Genomic DNA, 19,042 nt, shown 5'->3' on the forward strand with positions numbered 1-19,042 from the left:
CTGGCCTGGCCGGTGCAGCTCGGCCTCCTCCAGGACCTGGCTGTGGCTCTGCTGGGCGCGGTGCTGAACTGGGGGCTCCGAGGCAGAGACCAGGTAGGGTGCGGCCGACGAGGCAAGCAGGGCGGCTCTGCTGGAGGCGGTTCTGCTGAGCCGGAGCTGCAGCAGAGGATTGGGTTTCAGCGGCGAGGGGGCAAGGGGGCTGGCAGAGCAGCCTGGGGGGCGGGGAGGTCCCTGGGGCCCCAGGCGGAGCCATTAGTGCAGCGTCGGGGGGAGGCCTGGCTGTGGAGACCAGAGGCGCCAGCAGGAAGCCACAGCGATCCCGGGTAGGCTTGAGGGGAGCCGAGAGAGAACTTGGGGCCGGGGGTGCCCTCGGGGCCCTCTAGGTCCCCAGCTGCAGCCCCCGTATGTCGGGCCTGAGGGTCAGTCGCTGACCCTTGGCCCCGTCCCCGTCCTCTGCCCTCTCCGCCCGTCCCCCTAACCTCTCGCGAGATCATCTGCTCTTCCGCAGAGCGGAGCTGGCTCCTGACCAGGCTGGAAGGTGGTGGGAAGTTGGCATCAGCAGACTCTTCTGAGCCCCCAGCGGCCCGGCCTACTCTGGGTGCCAGGGTCTCCTCCGGCCCCACGTGCAGAGGTGGTCTGTCCCCAGTGACCCTCTCTCCCACCTCCCCATGCTCAGGTCCTCGTGTCTGGGGGGCTGGCCTGTGCCACAATGACTGTGGGCTCACCTGTCGTCCTTCAAGTATAACACGGGTGCCCGTGTGACGCCCCCCCAGGTAACATGGATGCCCTATGATGTCACATCATTTTTCACTTGACAACATTCTGGAGACCATGTGGTATCCAGTACCTGGAAAACGTCCTCATTTTTTAAATGGCTGCGTAGCATTTCATTTATGTGGATGTACCATCATTTATATAACCACACCCCTGTTGATGGACACTGGGGGTTTCCAGTCTTCCATTACAAACAGTGGTGCTCTCAGTAACATCGTACAGACATAAACTCCTAGAAATAGAACTGCTGGGTCAAGAAGAGGCAACTGCATGGGTAATTTGATAGCAGAAAATTCCCCACCGTAGGCATTACACCACTGTGCGCTCCCATCAGTAACATGGAATGTGCCTGTTTTGCATGGGGGCTTTTCTAAAGGAGGAGAGACGCTGCCCCCAAACCGGCTGGAGTGCCCTGGGCCACAGTGCCTATCACAGCATGGCGACACTGGCCTTGAGGGGGCGGAGCCGGGGCATTTGACTGAGATGCCGAGGAGACGCTGGGTCGGGCTGGGGCGGACTCCCAGAGGCTAGAGAGGACATCTCCGAAAGGCAGAGCTGCAGTGTGCAAGGCCTCAAGCGGGACTCGGGGGTCTTGCTAATCCAAGGTACAAGGGACGGGAGGGAGCTGCTGAGCGCTGCCGCTGTCGCGGAGGACTGTCAGGGCTGCTCCTCACTGGCGTCAAGCCCTGCGTTTGGTTAAATGCTCACCTGCCCCCGTGGAGCTGGGAGTTGCACTGCAGGCCTGAGAGAAAGCAGATTTATCTCCACTAATTTATTTACTGCAATTTATTTCTACTCCGTGCCCCTCCACAAAGCATTAGAGGTGAGGGTCCACGGGCTCTTGGCAGTGAGTGGAACGTAGTTCGCCAACTGAACATGATCACGTGGCGCTGTGATCGCCTGGCCTCCTGTCCGTCCTCCTGATGAGACCGCCGCAGGTCTCACGGGGGCAGGGATGTCCTCACCGCCCCCACCCCGGCAGACAGGGCGGCACACAGCAGGTGCTTAATGAACACACACCTTGAAGGAGTGAATAACGTGGTTTATTGCACAGATGTAACCAGCTTCTGAGGCTAAGTGCTTTACCACAGATTATTCTAATTAAACTCTTAAAAGAAACTCGCGAAATTAAGTGCAGCTAGGTTTACGGTCTGCGTGGAATCGCTGCAGGAGCCAAGGCTGAGGTTAAGGCTACACAGCAAGTGTGCAGCTGACCGCAGGGCCTTCCAGCTCAGGGCTCGCCATGGATCTCAGCACTTCCCTAAAGAGGGGATGCGGGGGGCGGGGGGCAGGATTTGGAGAGGCCACCCTGCAGAGGTAAGGAGAGACCTAGAATCTGGTGCCAGAAGACGTCTGGGTGGCTGGAGGCCGCGGCTGCTGCTGGCAGAGCACGAGCTGGCCTCGGCCGGGAGGGGCCAGGCAGGCCAGCGTGGACTCGGCCGGGGAGTTGAGGCCTGCCCTTGGCTGCCCTCACTAGGGAGGCATTTAGTGGCAAAGCGACCTGGAGCTAGCCCGTGCTCTGCTTCCCGGGCCAGGCCTGCCCTGGGGTGCGGCCTCTCATCATTAAGAAAGCAGCGCATGAAACCAGGGTGGCTTTGGCCCTGGGATATTTCCCTAAAGTAGCACCTGGTCCTAAACCACACCCAGAAGAGGCTGTGGGCACTCTCAGCTGAGCCGCTGCAGCCTCCTCCAGGCTGGCCTCCAGCCATAGCTGCCCCTGCTGGTTCTGCCCCTGCTGCCAACCCCTGAAACATGGCATCGTCCTTCTATGCCACAGGATAAATCCAAAAGGTCTGGCTGGCCTTGAAGGTCCAGCATGGGCGGCCCCTATTCCTCAAGCCAGGGCGCAGGACTCATGGAGTCCTCAGCCCAGACGTGGCTGTGAAGGGGGAAGGTTTCCTGGTGGGATGTGACACGAGCAGAACCAAGGCAGGAGGGGTGCCCGGTTCTAGGAGCTGACCAGGGCTGGGGGCAAACCCTGGCTGCTCTTAGGTCCCCAGAAGCGGACAAGAGTCCAGCCCCACCCCATTCACAGCTTTGGGGTCACAGGGCTTGTGCCACCTGGGCAGCTGGCCTATCCTCTTTCAAAGTGAGGCTCTGGTCCCACCTGCTCCAGGGACCCCGTCTGGCCATGCCAGGGGGGCCGGTCGGGCAGTGACCGCTCCTTGCTGGACGGATTCTGTATTCTGTCAGCCCAAGGGGCTTAGCATGAGCCGCTCCTCAGTGCTGTGGTGACTGTTAGCACTGGACGTCCCGTGGCTGGAGTTTGCGGTGCATGTCCTCTTCTGTCCCTTTCAGAGGTAAGTGTCCTCACATAGAGGGTGGCGGTCCACAATCTCACCGGATGACGGGCTCAAGGCGCACGGGGCTGGGGCAGAACCTCTTGTGGATCAGACCACAGCTGCCCGCCCCTCCTCGCCCTCCCCAAGAGCCAGGGGGCCTGTTAGGCCCCCGTCCTGTTTAGATGGGGGGAGGGCACAATCTAGAGAAAGGACTGTGTAAAGGCACAAGGAGAAGGAAGGGAAGTTGTTCCCAAGATGTGGGCTGAGGGTGTGAAGGGCTGGCTCAGTGGGTGGGCGCCTTCTCGCAGGGCCCTAAGAGGCCTGTCGGGATTCCGCAGAGGAGGCCGAGGTCCTGGTACGGGTGTGGGACGAATCCTGGGGCGAGTCCCTACTCCCACCCCCAGTGCTGACTTGTGAAAATTCCCTGCAGCTGCGGCCTGCACACCTTTAGCCTGTCGGGTACAGGGGGAGGCTCGGCAGGGCTGGGAGAGGGGTTGGGGAGGGCTTGGCAAAGGGAGGGGACAGAGCAGGGGCCCGCCGTGCAGCCAGGGGCTCTCAGCTCTGGCAGGAGGAGTGCGCCCAACCTCCCCCAGCCCGGCGCCTGGCCCGGGTTTCGCTGCGAGCAGGGGAGCGATGGCAGTAGCCCCCACCCCAGCATGCTGGCCCACCTGGGGGCTCGGTGCCCGGGATCCCCCCCGAGCTGAGCCCTGGCCCTGGGCATGGATGCACGGCGGTGACCAGACCTCTCAGGACTTGGGGTGCTGCTTCCCGTGGCCCCTGGGCGTCTCAGGAGGCGGGGCATCTAGGGCCTGTCTCCGGATGAGCTCCGAATAGAGCCTGCCCTTCTTTAGGAGCTCCTCATGGGTCCCCACCTGGAGAGAGGAAGAGGGGCAGACGGTCACCCCAACCCAGCTCAGAGTTCAGAGCCCTTGGAGGGCCAGCTTCTTATGAGCCGTTGTGCACGGCTTCACCTAAGCCAGCGTCAGTCCTGAGGCGAGTATGAAACCAAAGCACAGCTGATTACGGATTGCCACTGGCGCATCTGTATTTGTCAGCTGAGCTAGATCGTGGAAGAGCATCTGGGTCCCCCTGTCTTTCTTACAAGGCCCAGTGCCCCTCGCCCAGCGCGAGTGGCCAGGGGGCTGTGAGCCGGGCCCCATACAGCCCCCAAGCCCTGCTGCAGACACAGCCTCTGGGCTGCTCCTGCCTGGGCCCTGATCAGGGTCCCTGGTGCGGCCTCTTCTGTGCCTCAGCCCCTGGGCCCCTCGCCCAGCAGCGAACACGTCTCTGAGAACTTCCGCCTTTGATCCTGGGAGCCACGCTGCAGCTCTACTCACTGCCCCACCCCAGGGGACAGAGGAAGAAGCTGGGGCCCCGAGAGGCCAGGGCTTATCAAAGGGCAGGAACTCCTGAATCCACACGGGTGCTGCTTTCAGACTATGAGCCCAAGGCCCCAGGGCCAGGCCAGACCCTCACACAGCTCAGCTGAGCCGCCCGTTCCACTGTGTCCATGGCTGAGCCCCCTGACCTGCTCCCCAGGCCCCAGCTGACCTCGCAGACCCGGCCGTGGGCCATGACGACGATCTGGTGGGCCCCACGCACGGTGCTGAGCCGGTGGGCGATGACCAGCACGGTGCGGCCAGCGCTGGCGCGGTCCAGGGCCTCCTGCACCAGCCTCTCAGACTCCGAGTCCAGTGCGCTGGTCGCCTCATCCAAGATCAGCACTAAGGGCTGCTTGACGAGGGCTCGGGCGATGGCCAGGCGCTGCTTCTGGCCTCCAGACAGGGTTGCGCCCCGCTCGCCTGGGGAGGGAGGGGATAGGGCGGGGCCTGGAGTGGCGCTCAGCTCTGCACTGGGGGGCGGCCCTGCAGATGGTCACCGGGGCCGTCTGGCGCTTCCCACCTGGCCCCTCAGGGCCCTGCTCCGGCCCTGTGCGCATTCGTCCTGCCTCTGAGGGCAGGGTGATGCCTGGCGGCAACACGATCCCAGGTCCCCGTGCAAACGTGCACGGCACTCACACGACGACGGGTCGTGAACGCAGCGGGGCTCAGGGATGCCCAGAGGTGTCGCTGAGCTCCACCCACACACCAGGGCAGGGGCTCGGAGCCGTGACGGGCCTGGGTCCCAGCCCCTGCCCTGGCCCTGCAGCGCTAGCCGCCTTCTCCTGGCCTCCTGGCTCTCTGCTGCTGTGGGGACATCCAGGATCCAGATGTGACTCCTGCGGTGGGGTAGGGGGTGGCAGAACAGTGGGATTCAAAACCCACCTGGGCATTCTGGGAAGACCATAGTGGGGTCCAAAATGCCCACAGAGAACAGCAGAGGTGGCAGCCTGGTTGCCAAAGAGAGCTTCAGGTGACTCTGCAGTCACAGAGCAGGGGGGCAGGCTGCAGCCCCGGGCAGCCCGCGAGTGCACGGGGTCAGGGGTACAAGGCGCGCGCACGAGAGAGGAGTGGGCCCGGCTCCTCCCGTCAGGGCGGGGTCCGCAGGAATCCGAGCAGTGAGTAACACGGAACACGAAGGACGGCTACCCACAGAGGGGGCGCCACTCGGAAGGCTAAGCTCAGCCAGGCTCAGGACTAGGTTTCGAGAGGAGTCGAGAACCTTGGATATGCCTGTGCCGTGAGATATGCTGGAACATTCTGCAACAGAGCCAAGAGACCCTGGATGATAAACATGAGCCCAAAGGCTGAAAAAAAGGCCTCTGAGAGGAGCACACGAGGTGCAGGCCGCACTGCGAAGACTCCAGTGCGGTGCTGCAACGCTGCAACGCTCCAGAACCACCAGAGCCCTCTTCTGGGTAAGTCAGAAGACAGACTGGCTCAGCCAAACCCACCCCTACGGAGAGCCAGGGGGAGCACCTTTCGTTGAAGGATAAACAATTACAAGGAGGTAACACCCCCTTGCTTCTGGTCAGGTCTTGGGAGCTGACGTGGCGAGCTCTGAAGAGTCCCCACGTCACGGATCACTTGTGCCCCTGCCCTCCGTCACGCTCCTGTCCCTGCAGGCTGCCTGTGCCTGAACTGCATGGGCCTCGTCTCCCCTGTCCCCACAGAGTCGCCTCTGTCCCACTCGGCCATGGTTGTTGTCTGGTCTTCCCCGATGCTGTGACTGTGTTCCTGCCCCCCGGATCCCAGCCTCGCACGTGGGCCCCGCGGACCCCAGCAGGATGCTGTCTCTGAACTCACCCACGACGGTGTTGTATCCCTCGGGGAAGCTGGTGATGAACTCATGTGCATTGGCTTCCCGGGCAGCTGCGTAAACCTCTTCGTCAGAGGCGTCCAGCTTCCCGAAACGGATGTTCTCCATGATTGTTGTTCCGAACAGGACTGGCTCCTGGGGGTGGGAGGTGGAGGGTCCACCGGAAACATTCTGATTTTGCCCTGAACCTCTGAGGGGCGCATCAGCAGAAGCTGTTTCGGCCAGAACAGGACCACTTGGAGGGCAGGTAGAGGCAGTTCAAAGTTACAGGTCAAACACAGAGAGGTCCATCAAAGGGGGAAGAAGCCGAGCTCCTGCATGGCATGGAGCCCCTTGAGAAAGGGAGCAGGAAGGCGGCTGGGAGAGCAAGGCCAGCTGGCCCGGCAGGGTCCCCCGTCTCTGGGGAGATGGGCAGGGAAGGGTTTTACAATTTGGCTTTCTCCTGCCAAAAGGGCGCCCTCTATCCACACATGGGGGGTGGGGGGAGGTGGACCTCGCTGGGAAAGCAGTGGGGCTGAGCTTCAGAGCGGGGCTGCGGGGCCTTGGTTGGTGGGTGAGCCACCAGCAGTGCCCGGCAACACCGTGTGGGTGTCCAGACCTTCTGGACACCACAGAACCCAGGGATCCTAAAACGGCCACCCCATTTCCACCTGCTTGGACCTTTTACATCGAGGAACAGGGTTCCAAGGGCAGAGCTGCAGTCGCTGGGACCCCAGTGAACGCTGGGGACTGGTGAAGAGAGCCAGCTCACCCCCGTGCCCCCAGGAGAGCAGCAGGTGACGGGGCTGGGAAGGGGGAGGGCCGCAGGGACTGAGAGAAGCAGGCACCTGGCTGATGAAGCCGATGACCTGACCCCGGAGCCAGGAGGGGTCGAGGGTGCGCAGGTCCTGCCCATCCAGCGTCACCATGCCCGCCGTGGGGTCGTAGAAGCGTTCAAGCAGGGAAGCCACAGTGGTCTTTCCTGGGGGTTCGGGAGGGGGGCGTTGGTTTCTGGAGCATGTCCGGGACAGGGACGCCCCCGGTGGCAGTGGAGGGGCCCCTCCTTCCACAATGAGTGGCTCCCACAGGGAGAAGTCACAGGTGGGAGGGTGGCGGGCTCCTCTTACCTCCCCCGGACTGGCCCACCAGGGCCACAATCTTGCCCGGGGGCAGCGTGAGGGTGAAGTCTCTGAGCACCTGGAAGCCGGGACGGCAGGGGTAACTGGGAGGAACCAAGAGACCCTCAGTCAGACCAGGTTCCTGGCCCCTTGTTGCCCGGGTCCCTCCCAAAGTCTCCCTGCACCCCCAAGGGGGGCTTACTTAGAGGGAGACATTGACCCACAGGTCCCCAGACAGGCTCCCTCTCCTGCCCTCAACCCGCAGAGAAATACCCCTGCGCCCAGCACTGACACTGACCTGAAGCAGACGTTGTGAAAGGTGATGGAGCCGCGCAGGTGCTCCCTGGGGATGCAGTGGCCCCCGGACAGTGGGATGCGCGGGCTCAGCGTCATGTACTCGAAGACCCGGCTGCCTGCACTGAGCCCCCGCACCACCTGGGGAGGGGGGTTAAAGTCTGCGTGAGGGAGGCACGGGGTCCCAGGGAATGGGCAGCACCTCCTGGACTCCCACTTGGCGGCGGGGGAGGGGCTTGTCGTATCCCCTCCGCCGGACACGCAATTCCCACGGCACACAAGTGACATCAGTGGCTGACGGGATTCCAGCCCAGGCACCGCATCCACATCCTTGGACCCACCCAGCTCTGCCACTCACCTGGCCAAACAGGACAGAGAGGTTGGCCATGGACCTGCGAGTAAAAGAGGAGGGTTGAAAGAGGGGGATGAGGAGGGCCTGAGAGAAGGCGGGCCAGCGCCAGAGGGGCAGGTCTGGGTCTCAGCTGCGTGGGGGATGTGTTGGGTGAGGCGAGGAAACAGGCGGCCGGAAGCCAAACGCAGAGGTAGTTCCCGAAAACTGGGGCCCTAGGCGCCCTGGGATCCGGCACCACCGGGGAGGTCTCCTGGCAAGTAACTTCTCCTTTCAGGGCCACGCTCCCTCCTGGCCCGGATGGGCTGACAGTCATCAGTACCTGAGGGCCGGGCTCCAGGGAGGAAACAGGGAAGGCAGGCGCAGGGCGCGGCGGGGCCGGACTCCACGCTGCCCGCAGCCGGCAGGGAGGGGCTGTGAGGCCCACCAAGGGGGTCAGACCTAGCGCTGTCCACTCCCGGGGGAAGCAAGGGCTAAGGAAGGTGGAAAAAAGCATGTTACTCCTTCTAGAGAAAGAAGGAAACAGAAGACATTGGACCACAGAGGGAACTCAAAATTCCCTGAGGACATGTCATCACGGGCTCCGCCCTGTGTGAGCAGAGGGGCAAGTGTCCATCTGTCCAGACGGTGGGTCACCTCCTCATCGTCGTGCGGGGCTGCCGTGCTAGGAGGAAGGTGAGTCACTACTCCTGAGTCACCGGCCCCCCGCTTAGTCACGGGCCAGGCCAGCCCGTGACTGTGCGTCTCCGATTGTGCATGCGGGTTCTTCTCGAAGAGAAGAGGAGGCAAGACTGACTCCCTAGGATCTCACTTCTCCCAGCACCGGGGGTGGGGGAGGGGGGGAGCCCACAAGGAAACGCCCGGAGAACTTCCCGAGAAGAGCCAGGACAGCAAGTTAGTCTGCGCCTGAGGCCTGTGGCTGGGGAAGCCGCCCCACCTAGCACCTAGCAGCCTGCGAGACAGGCTCTCTGAAGTCTGTGACACGGCTCTGCCAACGGGCTAGGCAGTGCAGCGGGGAGGAAAGGAAAGGGTCTGGACGCAGGCCATGAAGGGGAGGGGCCCAGGGCAAGGCGAGTCTGAGGGAGCGGGGCCAGGCCTGGGACGGGGGGCTGCCGTCCGCCGGGGGAGACTTTCTGCCCCTGCCCCTGCCCCGTTGAGCACGGTAGGGTGACCGTGAAGGGAGCCAGTGGTGCTCGTCTGGGTCAGCACCGGGGGAGGGGCAGCAGGGGGCCGCCCAAGTTCCACCTCGGAACAGCCAGACCTTCTTAGTCCCAAGGCCACCAGGGATCAGTTCCTGGGCCTGCGGGAAGGAGGGGTGAGGCTGCCCAGGACAAGAGAGGGTCTGAATGGGCCCAGATTAGGAAGCACTGAGCAGAAATGGGTGGTATCTGGTCTTTGTGGAATGCTGGGTCTGGGGCTGAGAAAGGGAGTCTTTTCTACCTGCCTGCCTCCAGCTTAGCTCCATTCTGCCCAGGACAATATTAATAAGGCTGATGGTGAGGGATTCTGGAAGAAACGGCGGACACTCGCACAGGTGGTAAGCCACAGGGCAGAGCCATGACACAAGGACCGTCGGCGTCGGGAATAACGAGGAAGGGACCCAGAGGGGCGTCTGAGCTGATGTTCTATCTTCTGGACGTGGCTGGTTGCTAACACAGGTCTTCACTCTTCAATTATTTATTCTACCATATTTACGGTAATTGCTTATCTAACTTGTATTTCTTTCTTTCTTTTTCTTTTTTTTTTTTTTTTTTTTTTTTTTTTGCGGTACGCGGGCCTCTCACTGTCGTGGCCTCTCCCGTTGCGGAGCACAGGCTCCGGACGTGCAGGCCCAGCGGCCAAGGCTCACGGGCCCAGCCGTTCCGCGGCATGTGGGATCTTCCCGGACCGGGGCACGAACCCGTGTCCCCTGCATTGGCAGGCGGACTCTCAACCACTGCGCCACCAGGGGAGCCCCCCCACTCTTCAATTATTTATTCTACCATATTTACTGTAATTGTTTATCTAACACATATTTATGTTTTATGTGTTTTGGTATACATGGTATATGGCGGGGAAACAGTGAGGAGAAACAGCAGAAGGAGCTGCTAGGAACTTAGCTTGGAAGGGACAGGGGAGGGGAGCAGGCCCACCCTGGGCACTCTTGAGGCAGAGCCAGCGGGGAGCTCTGGTGCCTGCGGGCAGATGGGATCCAGTGAGCCAGCAGGGTGGGACCTGCAGGGGAAGGTCAGGCAGAGGGTGGGAGGCCAGCTCTTAAAAAGCGTGTCGGGCTTCCCTGGTGGCGCAGTGGTTGAGAGTCCGCCTGCCGATGCAGGGAGCACGGGTTTGTGCCCCGGTCTGGGAGGATCCCACGTGCCGCGGAACGGCTGGGCCTGTGAGCCATGGCCGCTGAGCCTGCGTGTCCGGAGCCTGTGCTCCGCAATGGGAGAGGCCACAACAGTGAGAGGCCTGCATACAGCAAAAAAAAAAAAAAAAAAAGAATCTGCCTGCCAATGCAGGGGACATGGGTTCGAGCCCTGGTCTGGGAAGATCCCACATGCCACGGAGCAACTAAGTCCGTGTGCCACAACTACGGAGCCTGCGCTCTAGAGCTCGCGAGCCACAACTACTGAAGCCTGTGTGCCTAGAGCCCGTGCTCTGCAACGAGAAGCCACCACAATGAGAAGCCTGTGCACTGCAACTAAAAGTAGCTCCCACTCAGCAACGAAAACCCAACGCAGCCACGAAAAAAGAGAGAAAAAGAAAAAGGCTTGGGACTTCCCCGGTGGTCCAGTGGTTAAGACTCCATGCTTCCACCGCAGGGAGCATGGGTTCGATCCCTGGTCGGGGGACTAGGATCTCACATGTCACGTGGTGTGGCCAAAGAAAAAGAAAAAAGGACAAAAAAAAAGGCTCATCGAAGAATTGTCTGGAAGGTGAAGATGGCAACTGCGTTTCTGAGTGTACGGTCAGCGAGTTAGGCTGCAGGGGCTGCTGGGAGCCCCGAGCGGGCTCTGGACGAAGGCAGGGGCTCCCCATCGCCAGCCCTGAGCTTCGCCAGGGGACCTGGTAGCTGTCCCCGCAGCAGACTGGCACCCCCGGCCCCTGGCCCAGCCGGGCCCCTTAGGAAAGGGAACGGCCCCACACTCACCTCTGCACTGTCTGCGAGGCCACCAGGAAGGACATGAGGTCTCCCCCCGTCAGCTGCTGTCCGGCCACGAGGGAGCCCCCAATAAACAGGGTGCCCAAGACCATGCCTGAGTGGGGCAAGGACAGGGGTTCAAGGAGGAAGCAGCGGAGGGCAGAGGACAGAGCCTGGCCCACGTGCTGGTCCCCAGTGCCAGTCCCTGCTGTGCTCCCCACTGACTGGACTTCAGGTAAGTCACTTGAGTGGTCTCTGCCTCTGTCTCGTCATCTGGCAACGAGTGGGCTGGGGGCACCTCCACGGCTCCCTCGGGGGCGGCCCAGCAGCGCGCTGTACACGGCTCGGCTGTGACACTGGGTCTCCCTGCCCACTGCCTGCCGGCGGCAGCAGCCTCCAGAGGCCGGCTGACTGGCCCTCGAGAGACATGTGAAGGACCTCGAGCAGGTGGAGAGCTGCCCGTCGCCCGCCCTGCTGGGACCCGTCCTTCGCTCCTCCGAGCTCAGCCCAAGCCACAGCCCAGGACCCCCGGCAGGGCCTCGCTCACTCACAGTTGAAGGCGATACTGGAGAGCCCCTGGAACAAGGCGATGCCTCTGCCCAGCTCCTCTGCCTTAGAGCGGGACCCCCCCAGCTCCGCTCCATAGCGTCTGCGACAGAAGCCGAGCCCAGCCCTCAGGAAGCAGGCAGGCTGCGCGGGGTGGGGGGAGGTGCATCTGGGGAGGCCGCCCCCTGCCACCGCTTTGGGCTCCACCCCCGCCCGGCACTCACTCCTCTTCCCGCTGCTCCATGGCGAAGGCTCGCACGGTCCGTACATTGCCCAGGGCCTCATCTGCCACACCCGTTGCCCTGGCGACCTGCGGGGAGTCCAGGAGTCAGGGAGCCGGGATGGAGACACGGAGGGGTGACAGAGGAGTACAGGGCAGAGAAGAGGACGGGCGGGAATGCTGGTACCTGCTCCTGACACTGGCGAGACAATTTTCTGAGAGCTGAGCCCATGAGGGTGCCAGCGCCCATCAGGGCAGGCGTGGCCACCATCAGCAGCAGGGTGAGGCGCGTGGAGAGCATGGACAGGGACACCAGGCAGCCGGCCACCTGCGTGAAGCTGCGCAGCCCCTGGGGAGCGGACAGGAGGGCGTCTGGCATCAGCAACATGATGTGGGGAACTCGGCAAGAGTCAGCTGGCTACAGCTAGCTCTCCACTCACAAGGCCAAGGCCATAGGTCTGACCCCTGGGAGGCCAACCGACAGTCCACTGGTCACAGAGCGTAACCCCTTCCTGATGCGCAGGCGTGAGGAGAATGCCTGCGGACCGAGGCATCCTCCCCCGGGACAAATCCCACTTTTATTCTCTTCTGCTCTAGAAACTGAACAGAAAGAGAATCGCCTGGGGAATTCCCTGGCCGTCCAGTGGTCGGGACTTGGTGCTTTCACTGCGGGGCCCGGGTTCAATCCCTGGTCGGGGAACTAAGATCCCACAAGCTATGAGGCGCGGCCAAAAAATAAAAAAAGAGAGAATTGCCTGGTGATGCCGCCCAGGGACGGCTAGGGGTCAGTGACAACGCGGGGGGAAGAGGAGAGGACATCAGGAACAGAGCAGAAAGCCATCGCGCCCTCTCCTGTCCGCGTGCCCGGCGTTCCGGGGGCAACGTGGTGATTCTGCTCTGGGCAAGCTGGGCCAGGACAGGCTCGTCTGAGCCTTCCTTCTTGGGACGGTTTTCCGGGGACGTAGGATTTCAGAACGGGAGAGAAACAGCCTGTCTCGACCCCAGACGCTGCCGTGGCACCTCCTGCTGTGAACGTCCCTCTTCCCTCACCCGCACCCTCACCAGACAGCAGGCTTCTCGCTTCGGCATGAGCCTGGGCGCAGGGCCCAAGGGTGGGGCGGGGGGTGGGGTGGGCAGGACTGGCCTGCTGCATCCGCACTAGGGAGCATGCGCGTGTGAGTGAGCGTGGGGGGACCTGGGCGCTGACCTGGGAGATGACGAGTTTGAAGGATGATTTAAACTCCTGCACGTCAGTCGTCAATCGGCTTACCAGCTGCCCTGTCTTTTTAGCATCGAAGAAAGCAATGTCTTGTCTGGCAGTAGGACACGGGGGCAGCGGGTGGGGGAGAAGAGGGAGACACGACCTCAGTATGAGGCCCCGCCCCTAGGCATTCACCAGTCCCCCCGGGGGGCCGCTTGGTCCCCGCCACCACCGCACCCCACATCCCGAGGCTGGCAGTACCGGAGCAGGTTGCTGAAGAGGGCCCTCCGCATGTCCGCAGCCATGCGCTCGCCGATGCGGGACAGAAGCACCAGGTACCCGAAGGTCAGCAGGCCCTGGGAGAGAGGCCAGAATCTCAGGGGCGCCCGCGCGGTTCCGCTGGCGGCCCCCGGGCCCTCCCTTCTGCTGTACCTGGAGGCCGTAAAGGATGAGCAGGTGGGTGCTGAGGTTCCGGGACTCAGTCAGGAAGCTGCCCACGTGGTCCCTCGTGTACTTGGCCACGATCTCCACCAGCTGACCCAGAAGCAGGGGGATCTGCACATTCACCAGTGCTGCGCCCAGTGCCAGCTTGGGGGGTGGGAGACAGACGTTTACAGGGGGACCACGCTCTTCCCTAACCCCAGCCCTTCCTCTCCCACTATTGCCCACGCTTTGGGGGCTCCTGTGTCTCTCGGAGAGTTAAAGCCCAGCTGCCAGCCCCAGGGGACCCCTGGACCCTGTTCACCCAGCTGCCCTGTGCAGGTCCTCCTGGTGACCCCCAGCCCCGCTGCTTCCCGAGGTCTCCTCTGAGATTCGGCCAGGCAGGAAAGCTGTCCCTAGGCGGCTCTGGCTGGGGCTTCCGCGAACCCCTGGCTGGGTTCTTCCCTGTCCCTGGCGTGGGGCGGGGCGGGAGAAAACCTCACCACGATGGCTGCCCCCAGGACCAGCAGATGGGGGCGTAGAAACTGCCAGAAGAGCTTCCAGTTGAAGCGGGGCTCCACGACACGGGGTCCAGAGCGGGCCGGAGGGGCCGCTTCTGCCTCACAGAGTGCCACAAGGCCGCGGCGGGGGCACTTACTCAGGATCACGGGGCCCAGGAGGACTCCCCCAACCCAGAGCCAGGCAGAGGGGCTGCGGCCGGGAGCTGGGGGGGCTCGAGGGAGGCAGGCCCGGAGCTGGGGCTGCAGCCGGGCCACGGCCCCGAGGAGGCAGGAGCTGGGGCGGCCATCGCGGGACCTGCAGGGAGAGAAGGGCACTGAGGGCTCGAGGGCCCAGCTGGCCCCCAGCTGAACAACAAAGCGGCCGAGCTCTCGGCTCAGCCCTCTGGAGAGCAGCAGCTCCTCTCGCAACGGCCCACCCTGCCCTTCTCAGGGCGGCTCTGAAGCAACCTCGGTTTCTGAGATGAACACGCCCAGTGGAGAGCAATCGAGTGGTAAAGGTGTTCTCCCTGGCTCGCCTCTCAGACGGCGGGCCCCAGCCAGTGACCGTCTCCAACCCCTGCTCTCTCAGAATCACAGGACACCAGAGCTGGACGGCGCTCCTCTTACAGCGGAGAACACAGAAGTTCCCAGTGAATGCAGCTCGGAGAGGGACAGTGCCCCCCCACCTCACCAAGTCATCAGTCCACTCTGTTTGATCCTCACATCCCTGGGAGGGAGAGGCCAGTATTCTCACTTGATAGATGATAAAATCCTGCAGGGCTGAGAGCTGAAATCATTTGTCCCCAGGCAGCAGAACTAGGACAAGAGAGGAGCCCTGCTGTCTGACTCCAGAATCCAGGCTCATCCTATGCTGCCATGTGTGATGAGCCCAAGGTTATGTGTGGCAGGGCCAGGCCTGGACCCAAGTCTCTGACCACTGGTCGGAAGCTTATTATATATCCCATCGCCCTGTCTCCTTCCTGGCCTTGAGCGCTTACGTGACAAGGCAAGGAAGGAAAGGGTGACAGACTCCCTCTCTGTCAGCTGAAGGAAGAAAAAGAAATAAAATCCAAATAACGTAGTATCTTGTCATCTTGGGATAGGCCAAGATCACCCCTTTCCTGCAGTTCCGGTACCTGCAGATGGCAACATAGGGCCGCAGCCTACTGTGCGTCAGTGCCCTGCTCTGTGGAACAGGAAGAGGGGGTGAACGGTACAGACCGAGTAACTACGCTGCGGTAGTTAAGCTTTAGTGTGCGTGTGGGTACAAACGACTAACGACAAAGCTTGCCGAGGCTGGAGGCTGGGGGTGGGGTGGGGGGAGCCATTACCGTCCTTTTAAAACACCTGGACTTGAGAGGGCAACGAGGACCATAATCATAATTGCATTTTTTTAATAAAAAATTTTTTCAAAAAATTTATTTATTTTTGGCTGTGTTGGGTCTTCACTGCTGCGAGTGGGGGCTACTCTTCCTTGCAGTGCACAGGCTTCTCATTGCAGTGGCTTCTCTTGTTGCAGAACACGGGCTCTAGGTGCGCGGGCTTCAGTAGTTGTGGCTCGCAGGCTCAGTAGTTGTGGCTCGCGGGCTTAGCTGCTCCGCAGCATGTGGGATCTTCCCAGACCAGGGATTGAACCCGTGTCCCCTGCATTGGTAGGCGGATTCTTAACCATTGCGCCACCAGGGAAGTCCCCATAATTGCATTTTAAAGATCACTGCAGAGGGGAGTGAGCTGGAGAATGACAGGAGTGGCTATAGGGAGGCCTGTTAGAAGCATAAGTTATCTGGCCAAGAGTATATGGTAGGACGATCAAAGATCCAAATGAGATTATTGATGAGGAGAGGCTTTTAAAAAACAAATAGATGAAAGGTTTCTTCTTTACTATGATGGCCTTTCATATTTCCAGACCCTCCTAACTACACACTCCATCTCAACCTTCCCTTGTTTCAGGGAGGCCTGGGCTTCTTGCCAACTCTATATTACACCTCCCCCGACCCCATCCACCTGCCTGTCTTCCACTGTGTACTATATATCTATCCAAAATATAAACGGAGAAGCTCAATGTCCTTCTGCCCTGTGTAAATGCCCCTCTTCCTCATTAGACCATATATTCCTTGATGGCGGGAAGCGCTATCTTATTCACCACCGTATCCCCAGCACTTAGCAGAGCTCTGGTACATAACAGCGTTCAGCAAATGGTTATGTTTCTTGAGCACATGCTCTCATTAGAAATGCAGAACAAGCTGCCCTGACTCGCTGCTGCCGCGTTTGCAAAGCTTTAGACTTACTGTGGATAACAGTAACAAATATGTTTTACTTTGCGATCCGGCACAATGTCACAGAAAACTGAAATGCTTCACAAAACAGTACTTCCCTTCATTTTTTTTGGCTGTCCTGTGCGGCTCGCAGGTTCTTAGTTTCCCCACGAAGGATTAAACCCGGGCCCCGGCAGTGAAAGCACCAAGTCCTAACCACTGGACCACCAGGGAATTCCCTCCCTAATTTTTAAAATTAATTAATTAATATATTTATTTTTGGCTGCATTGGGTCTTCGTTGCTGCGCGTGGGCTTTCTCTAGTTGCGGCGAGCGGGGGCTACTCTTGGTTGCGGTGCGCAGGCTTCTCATTGCGGTGGCTTCTCTTGTTGTGGAGCACGGGCTCTAGGCATGCGGGCTTTAGGACTTGTGGCATGTGGGCTCAGTAGTTGTAGCTCATGGGTTCTAGAGCTCAGGCTCAGTAGTTGTGGTGCAGGGGCTTAGTTGCTCCGCGGCATGTAGGATCATTCCGGACCAGGGATCGAACCCATATCCCCTGCATTGGCAGGCAGATTCTTAACCACTGCGCCACCAGAGAAGTCCCCCTACTTTGTTTTTAACACGTATTCCATTATATTCACTTTTATTTTTTTATTTATTTTTTTTTATATTCACTTTTAAATGATTCAGACTCACTAAATTCACTTTATGAACTATTGTGTTGTGGCCTGACGTTTTAAAAACACTACACTATGAACACACAAATAGTAAAACGTTGTTTGATGTCTTTTCTGGAGTTTCGCTCTGGTTAAAAAACATCGACACCCTTACTCTTTTCCTAAGGACTGTTTTCAAGCCTTTTAATAATTTACCATGGCCACTTTCCAGCTTTTCTCATCTTCTCCAAACTAAGGTCTAAGCAGTGCTTGGTCACTGCCAAGAACTGGCAGATTACTTCCCAGCACCGGTACTTCTAGCTGCAGCTCCGCCCATCTCGCCCTCCATCAGTCAGACAGGCTTTCCAAAGGACACAAGCCCACATCCACCCGCCCCTACGAATCTGCTGCCTGCCTGGCTCTCGGGTTCTTCACTCCAGGATTAGAAAGGCATCAGTCGCTTCTCATAAAGCATTTACAGCGGAGTGGCAGTTTCAGGGTACATGTTCGTTTCCCACCTGTGTCTTTCTCTCTTGAGACGAACGTGTATAGAGCATACAAGAACACATACATACGCGTTACCAAACTGACTATCTCTGCTGAAACTATCCCGATTTAGTAACCATTTTTGTTCAGTTCACACTGAATTTTTGGAACAACAGCAATACTAAATGTCTCCGGACACTAATAATTTTTGTCCACATCGCCAGACCAATTCCAAGAACGAGGACTGGGGCCGGAAACGGGGGCCCGACACCTGTGCAGCACGGCGCCCGCTGGTGGGAAGAGACCTAGCGTGGTCACCGGCCAGAGCGCCCCCTCCGTCCAGCACACATGCAGATACAGACGCGCCGAGCCTCCTGCTGGCACCCAGGTCTCGCTTTAAATAATTGAGGCCAATCCCCGGGGGAGTGACATTCAACCCCGGGCCGGGCCGGCCTATAACTCCCAGCAGGCGTTGCGCGAGCCCGGGACTCCATCTCCCGGCGGTCCCCACGCCCTGCCGGCAGGTCAATGGCCCGCGCTCCCAGTAGGTTTGTCCCTTTTTACCTGACGGCCGAGAATGTCTGGAAGCGGAGGGATAGTAGTGGCTTGCCTGCGACAGGGCTACCCCGAATCCCGACCCGAAATAAGTGCACCAACATGGTGGGGGTAGAAAAGGAGCAGCCGGCAACAGCAGCTTCACCCTTACTCCACTGAGGGCTCCATGTTGCCTCCGGCCCCCATCCCGACAACCCCCTCGCGACTCGGCGATGATTGGTGGAAAGAAGCATCAATTTCATTGCAAGCTGTGATTGGAGAAAACCTTGTTAGCCCCCCTTCTGGGACTGTGATTGCAGAGAGTCGCCTGTCTCCCGCCCCCAGTTCCGGGCGGGCCCTGCCCTGTGCACGCCGTCCGAGTCGGCTACGGGGTGACGTTTTGAGGGTGTGCAGAGTGCGTCCCCCCGCCCTGGGGTATCCATAGTAACGCGTCAGCTGCTGACCTCCGGGTCATTCTCTTATGGGCGCTCCTGGCGGACTCTAGATGTTCCGGAGTCTCCAGGGAGTGTAGACCGCTGGTTCTGGGAGACTAACGGACAAAAACCGTTTGGAGTTTTTTCAAAACATGTGCACGTGCTTTGCCACCCACCCCGCTCTCCTAGGCGAGTCGGAGCTCCGGGGACGGCAGCCACATATATTTGGGGGAAAAAAAACCCTGGTGATTCTGATAAACTGCCCCTACTCAATGGTTTAGAACCGCTGGCGCGACCCTAAATCCATCTCCCCCACAGATGCCTTCCTACCGCAGTTAGGCTGACTGTGCCTGAAGCTGCCACCGCACAGCTCTTACACCTCTGTTTCACTCTTAGTTATTTCTTCTGTGTAATTACTTGTTTGCATAGCTGCCTCCCCACTGGGCTGTGACTTCCTTTTGGGTAGTGGCTCTGTCTCATTCATCCGTCCCCTCCTTCCCCTCCAAATGCCTGGCAGGGAAGAGTGTCCTTAATAATAAATTGACGTGAATTGGGGCCGGTGGTAGGGAGGCTGTTCATCGATGAATCTGGAGTGAAACTGGGTAGGAAAACGTGTCAGGATTAGTCTGAGGTTGGGCTGGGTGAGGAGGCTGTATGGGAGGGTCCTAAAGTGAGT

General features: G+C 60.1%; 1 protein-coding gene across 4 annotated transcripts; it reads right to left on the reverse strand.

Annotated features, from left to right (window-relative positions):
* Positions 1 to 42: 42 nt before the first annotated feature.
* On the reverse strand, positions 43 to 18,127 carry ABCB8 (ATP binding cassette subfamily B member 8). 4 transcript variants are annotated; one of them, XR_009541882.1, is made up of 17 exons: positions 17,963 to 18,127; positions 14,006 to 14,318; positions 13,515 to 13,670; positions 13,344 to 13,438; positions 13,089 to 13,194; positions 12,069 to 12,230; positions 11,886 to 11,971; positions 11,667 to 11,764; positions 11,125 to 11,230; positions 8,004 to 8,037; positions 7,650 to 7,786; positions 7,361 to 7,455; positions 7,082 to 7,215; positions 6,242 to 6,389; positions 4,608 to 4,858; positions 3,725 to 3,928; positions 43 to 156 (listed from the first exon to the last, which is right to left on the reverse strand). XR_009541882.1 is itself a non-coding variant. In XM_060156370.1 (17 exons), the coding sequence occupies exons 1-16, from the start codon at positions 18,055 to 18,057 to the stop codon at positions 3,803 to 3,805; spliced, it is 2,142 nt and encodes a 713-aa protein (XP_060012353.1). In that variant the 5' UTR covers positions 18,058 to 18,127; the 3' UTR covers positions 1,796 to 3,508; positions 3,800 to 3,802. The 4 variants fall into 4 exon arrangements, 2 of the variants coding, with proteins under 2 accessions (XP_060012353.1, XP_060012352.1); XR_009541881.1 differs by lacking the exon at positions 43 to 156 and adding an exon at positions 1,796 to 3,508; XM_060156370.1 differs by lacking the exon at positions 43 to 156 and adding an exon at positions 1,796 to 3,508 and having other exon boundaries at positions 3,800 to 3,928.
* Positions 18,128 to 19,042: the final 915 nt, after the last annotated feature.

Source organism: Lagenorhynchus albirostris, chromosome 8, assembly GCF_949774975.1.
Source record: "Lagenorhynchus albirostris chromosome 8, mLagAlb1.1, whole genome shotgun sequence".
Lineage (NCBI taxonomy): Eukaryota > Metazoa > Chordata > Mammalia > Artiodactyla > Delphinidae > Lagenorhynchus > Lagenorhynchus albirostris.

What these genes read in the sequence shown, in the direction of transcription:
- ABCB8 (XM_060156370.1), bottom strand. Translation starts at nt 18,057, where the DNA reads ATGTTGGTGCACTTATTTCGGGTCGGGATTCGGGGTAGCCCTGTCGCA. An exon ending in TCATCCTTTACGGCCTCCAG is followed by an intron (nt 13,439 to 13,514) that starts GTACAGCAGAAG and finishes CCTCTCTCCCAG; the next exon opens with GGCCTGCTGACCTTCGGGTA. An exon ending in TCTCTGTCCTGTTTGGCCAG is followed by an intron (nt 7,787 to 8,003) that starts GTGAGTGGCAGA and finishes CCCCCTCCCCAG; the next exon opens with GTGGTGCGGGGGCTCAGTGC.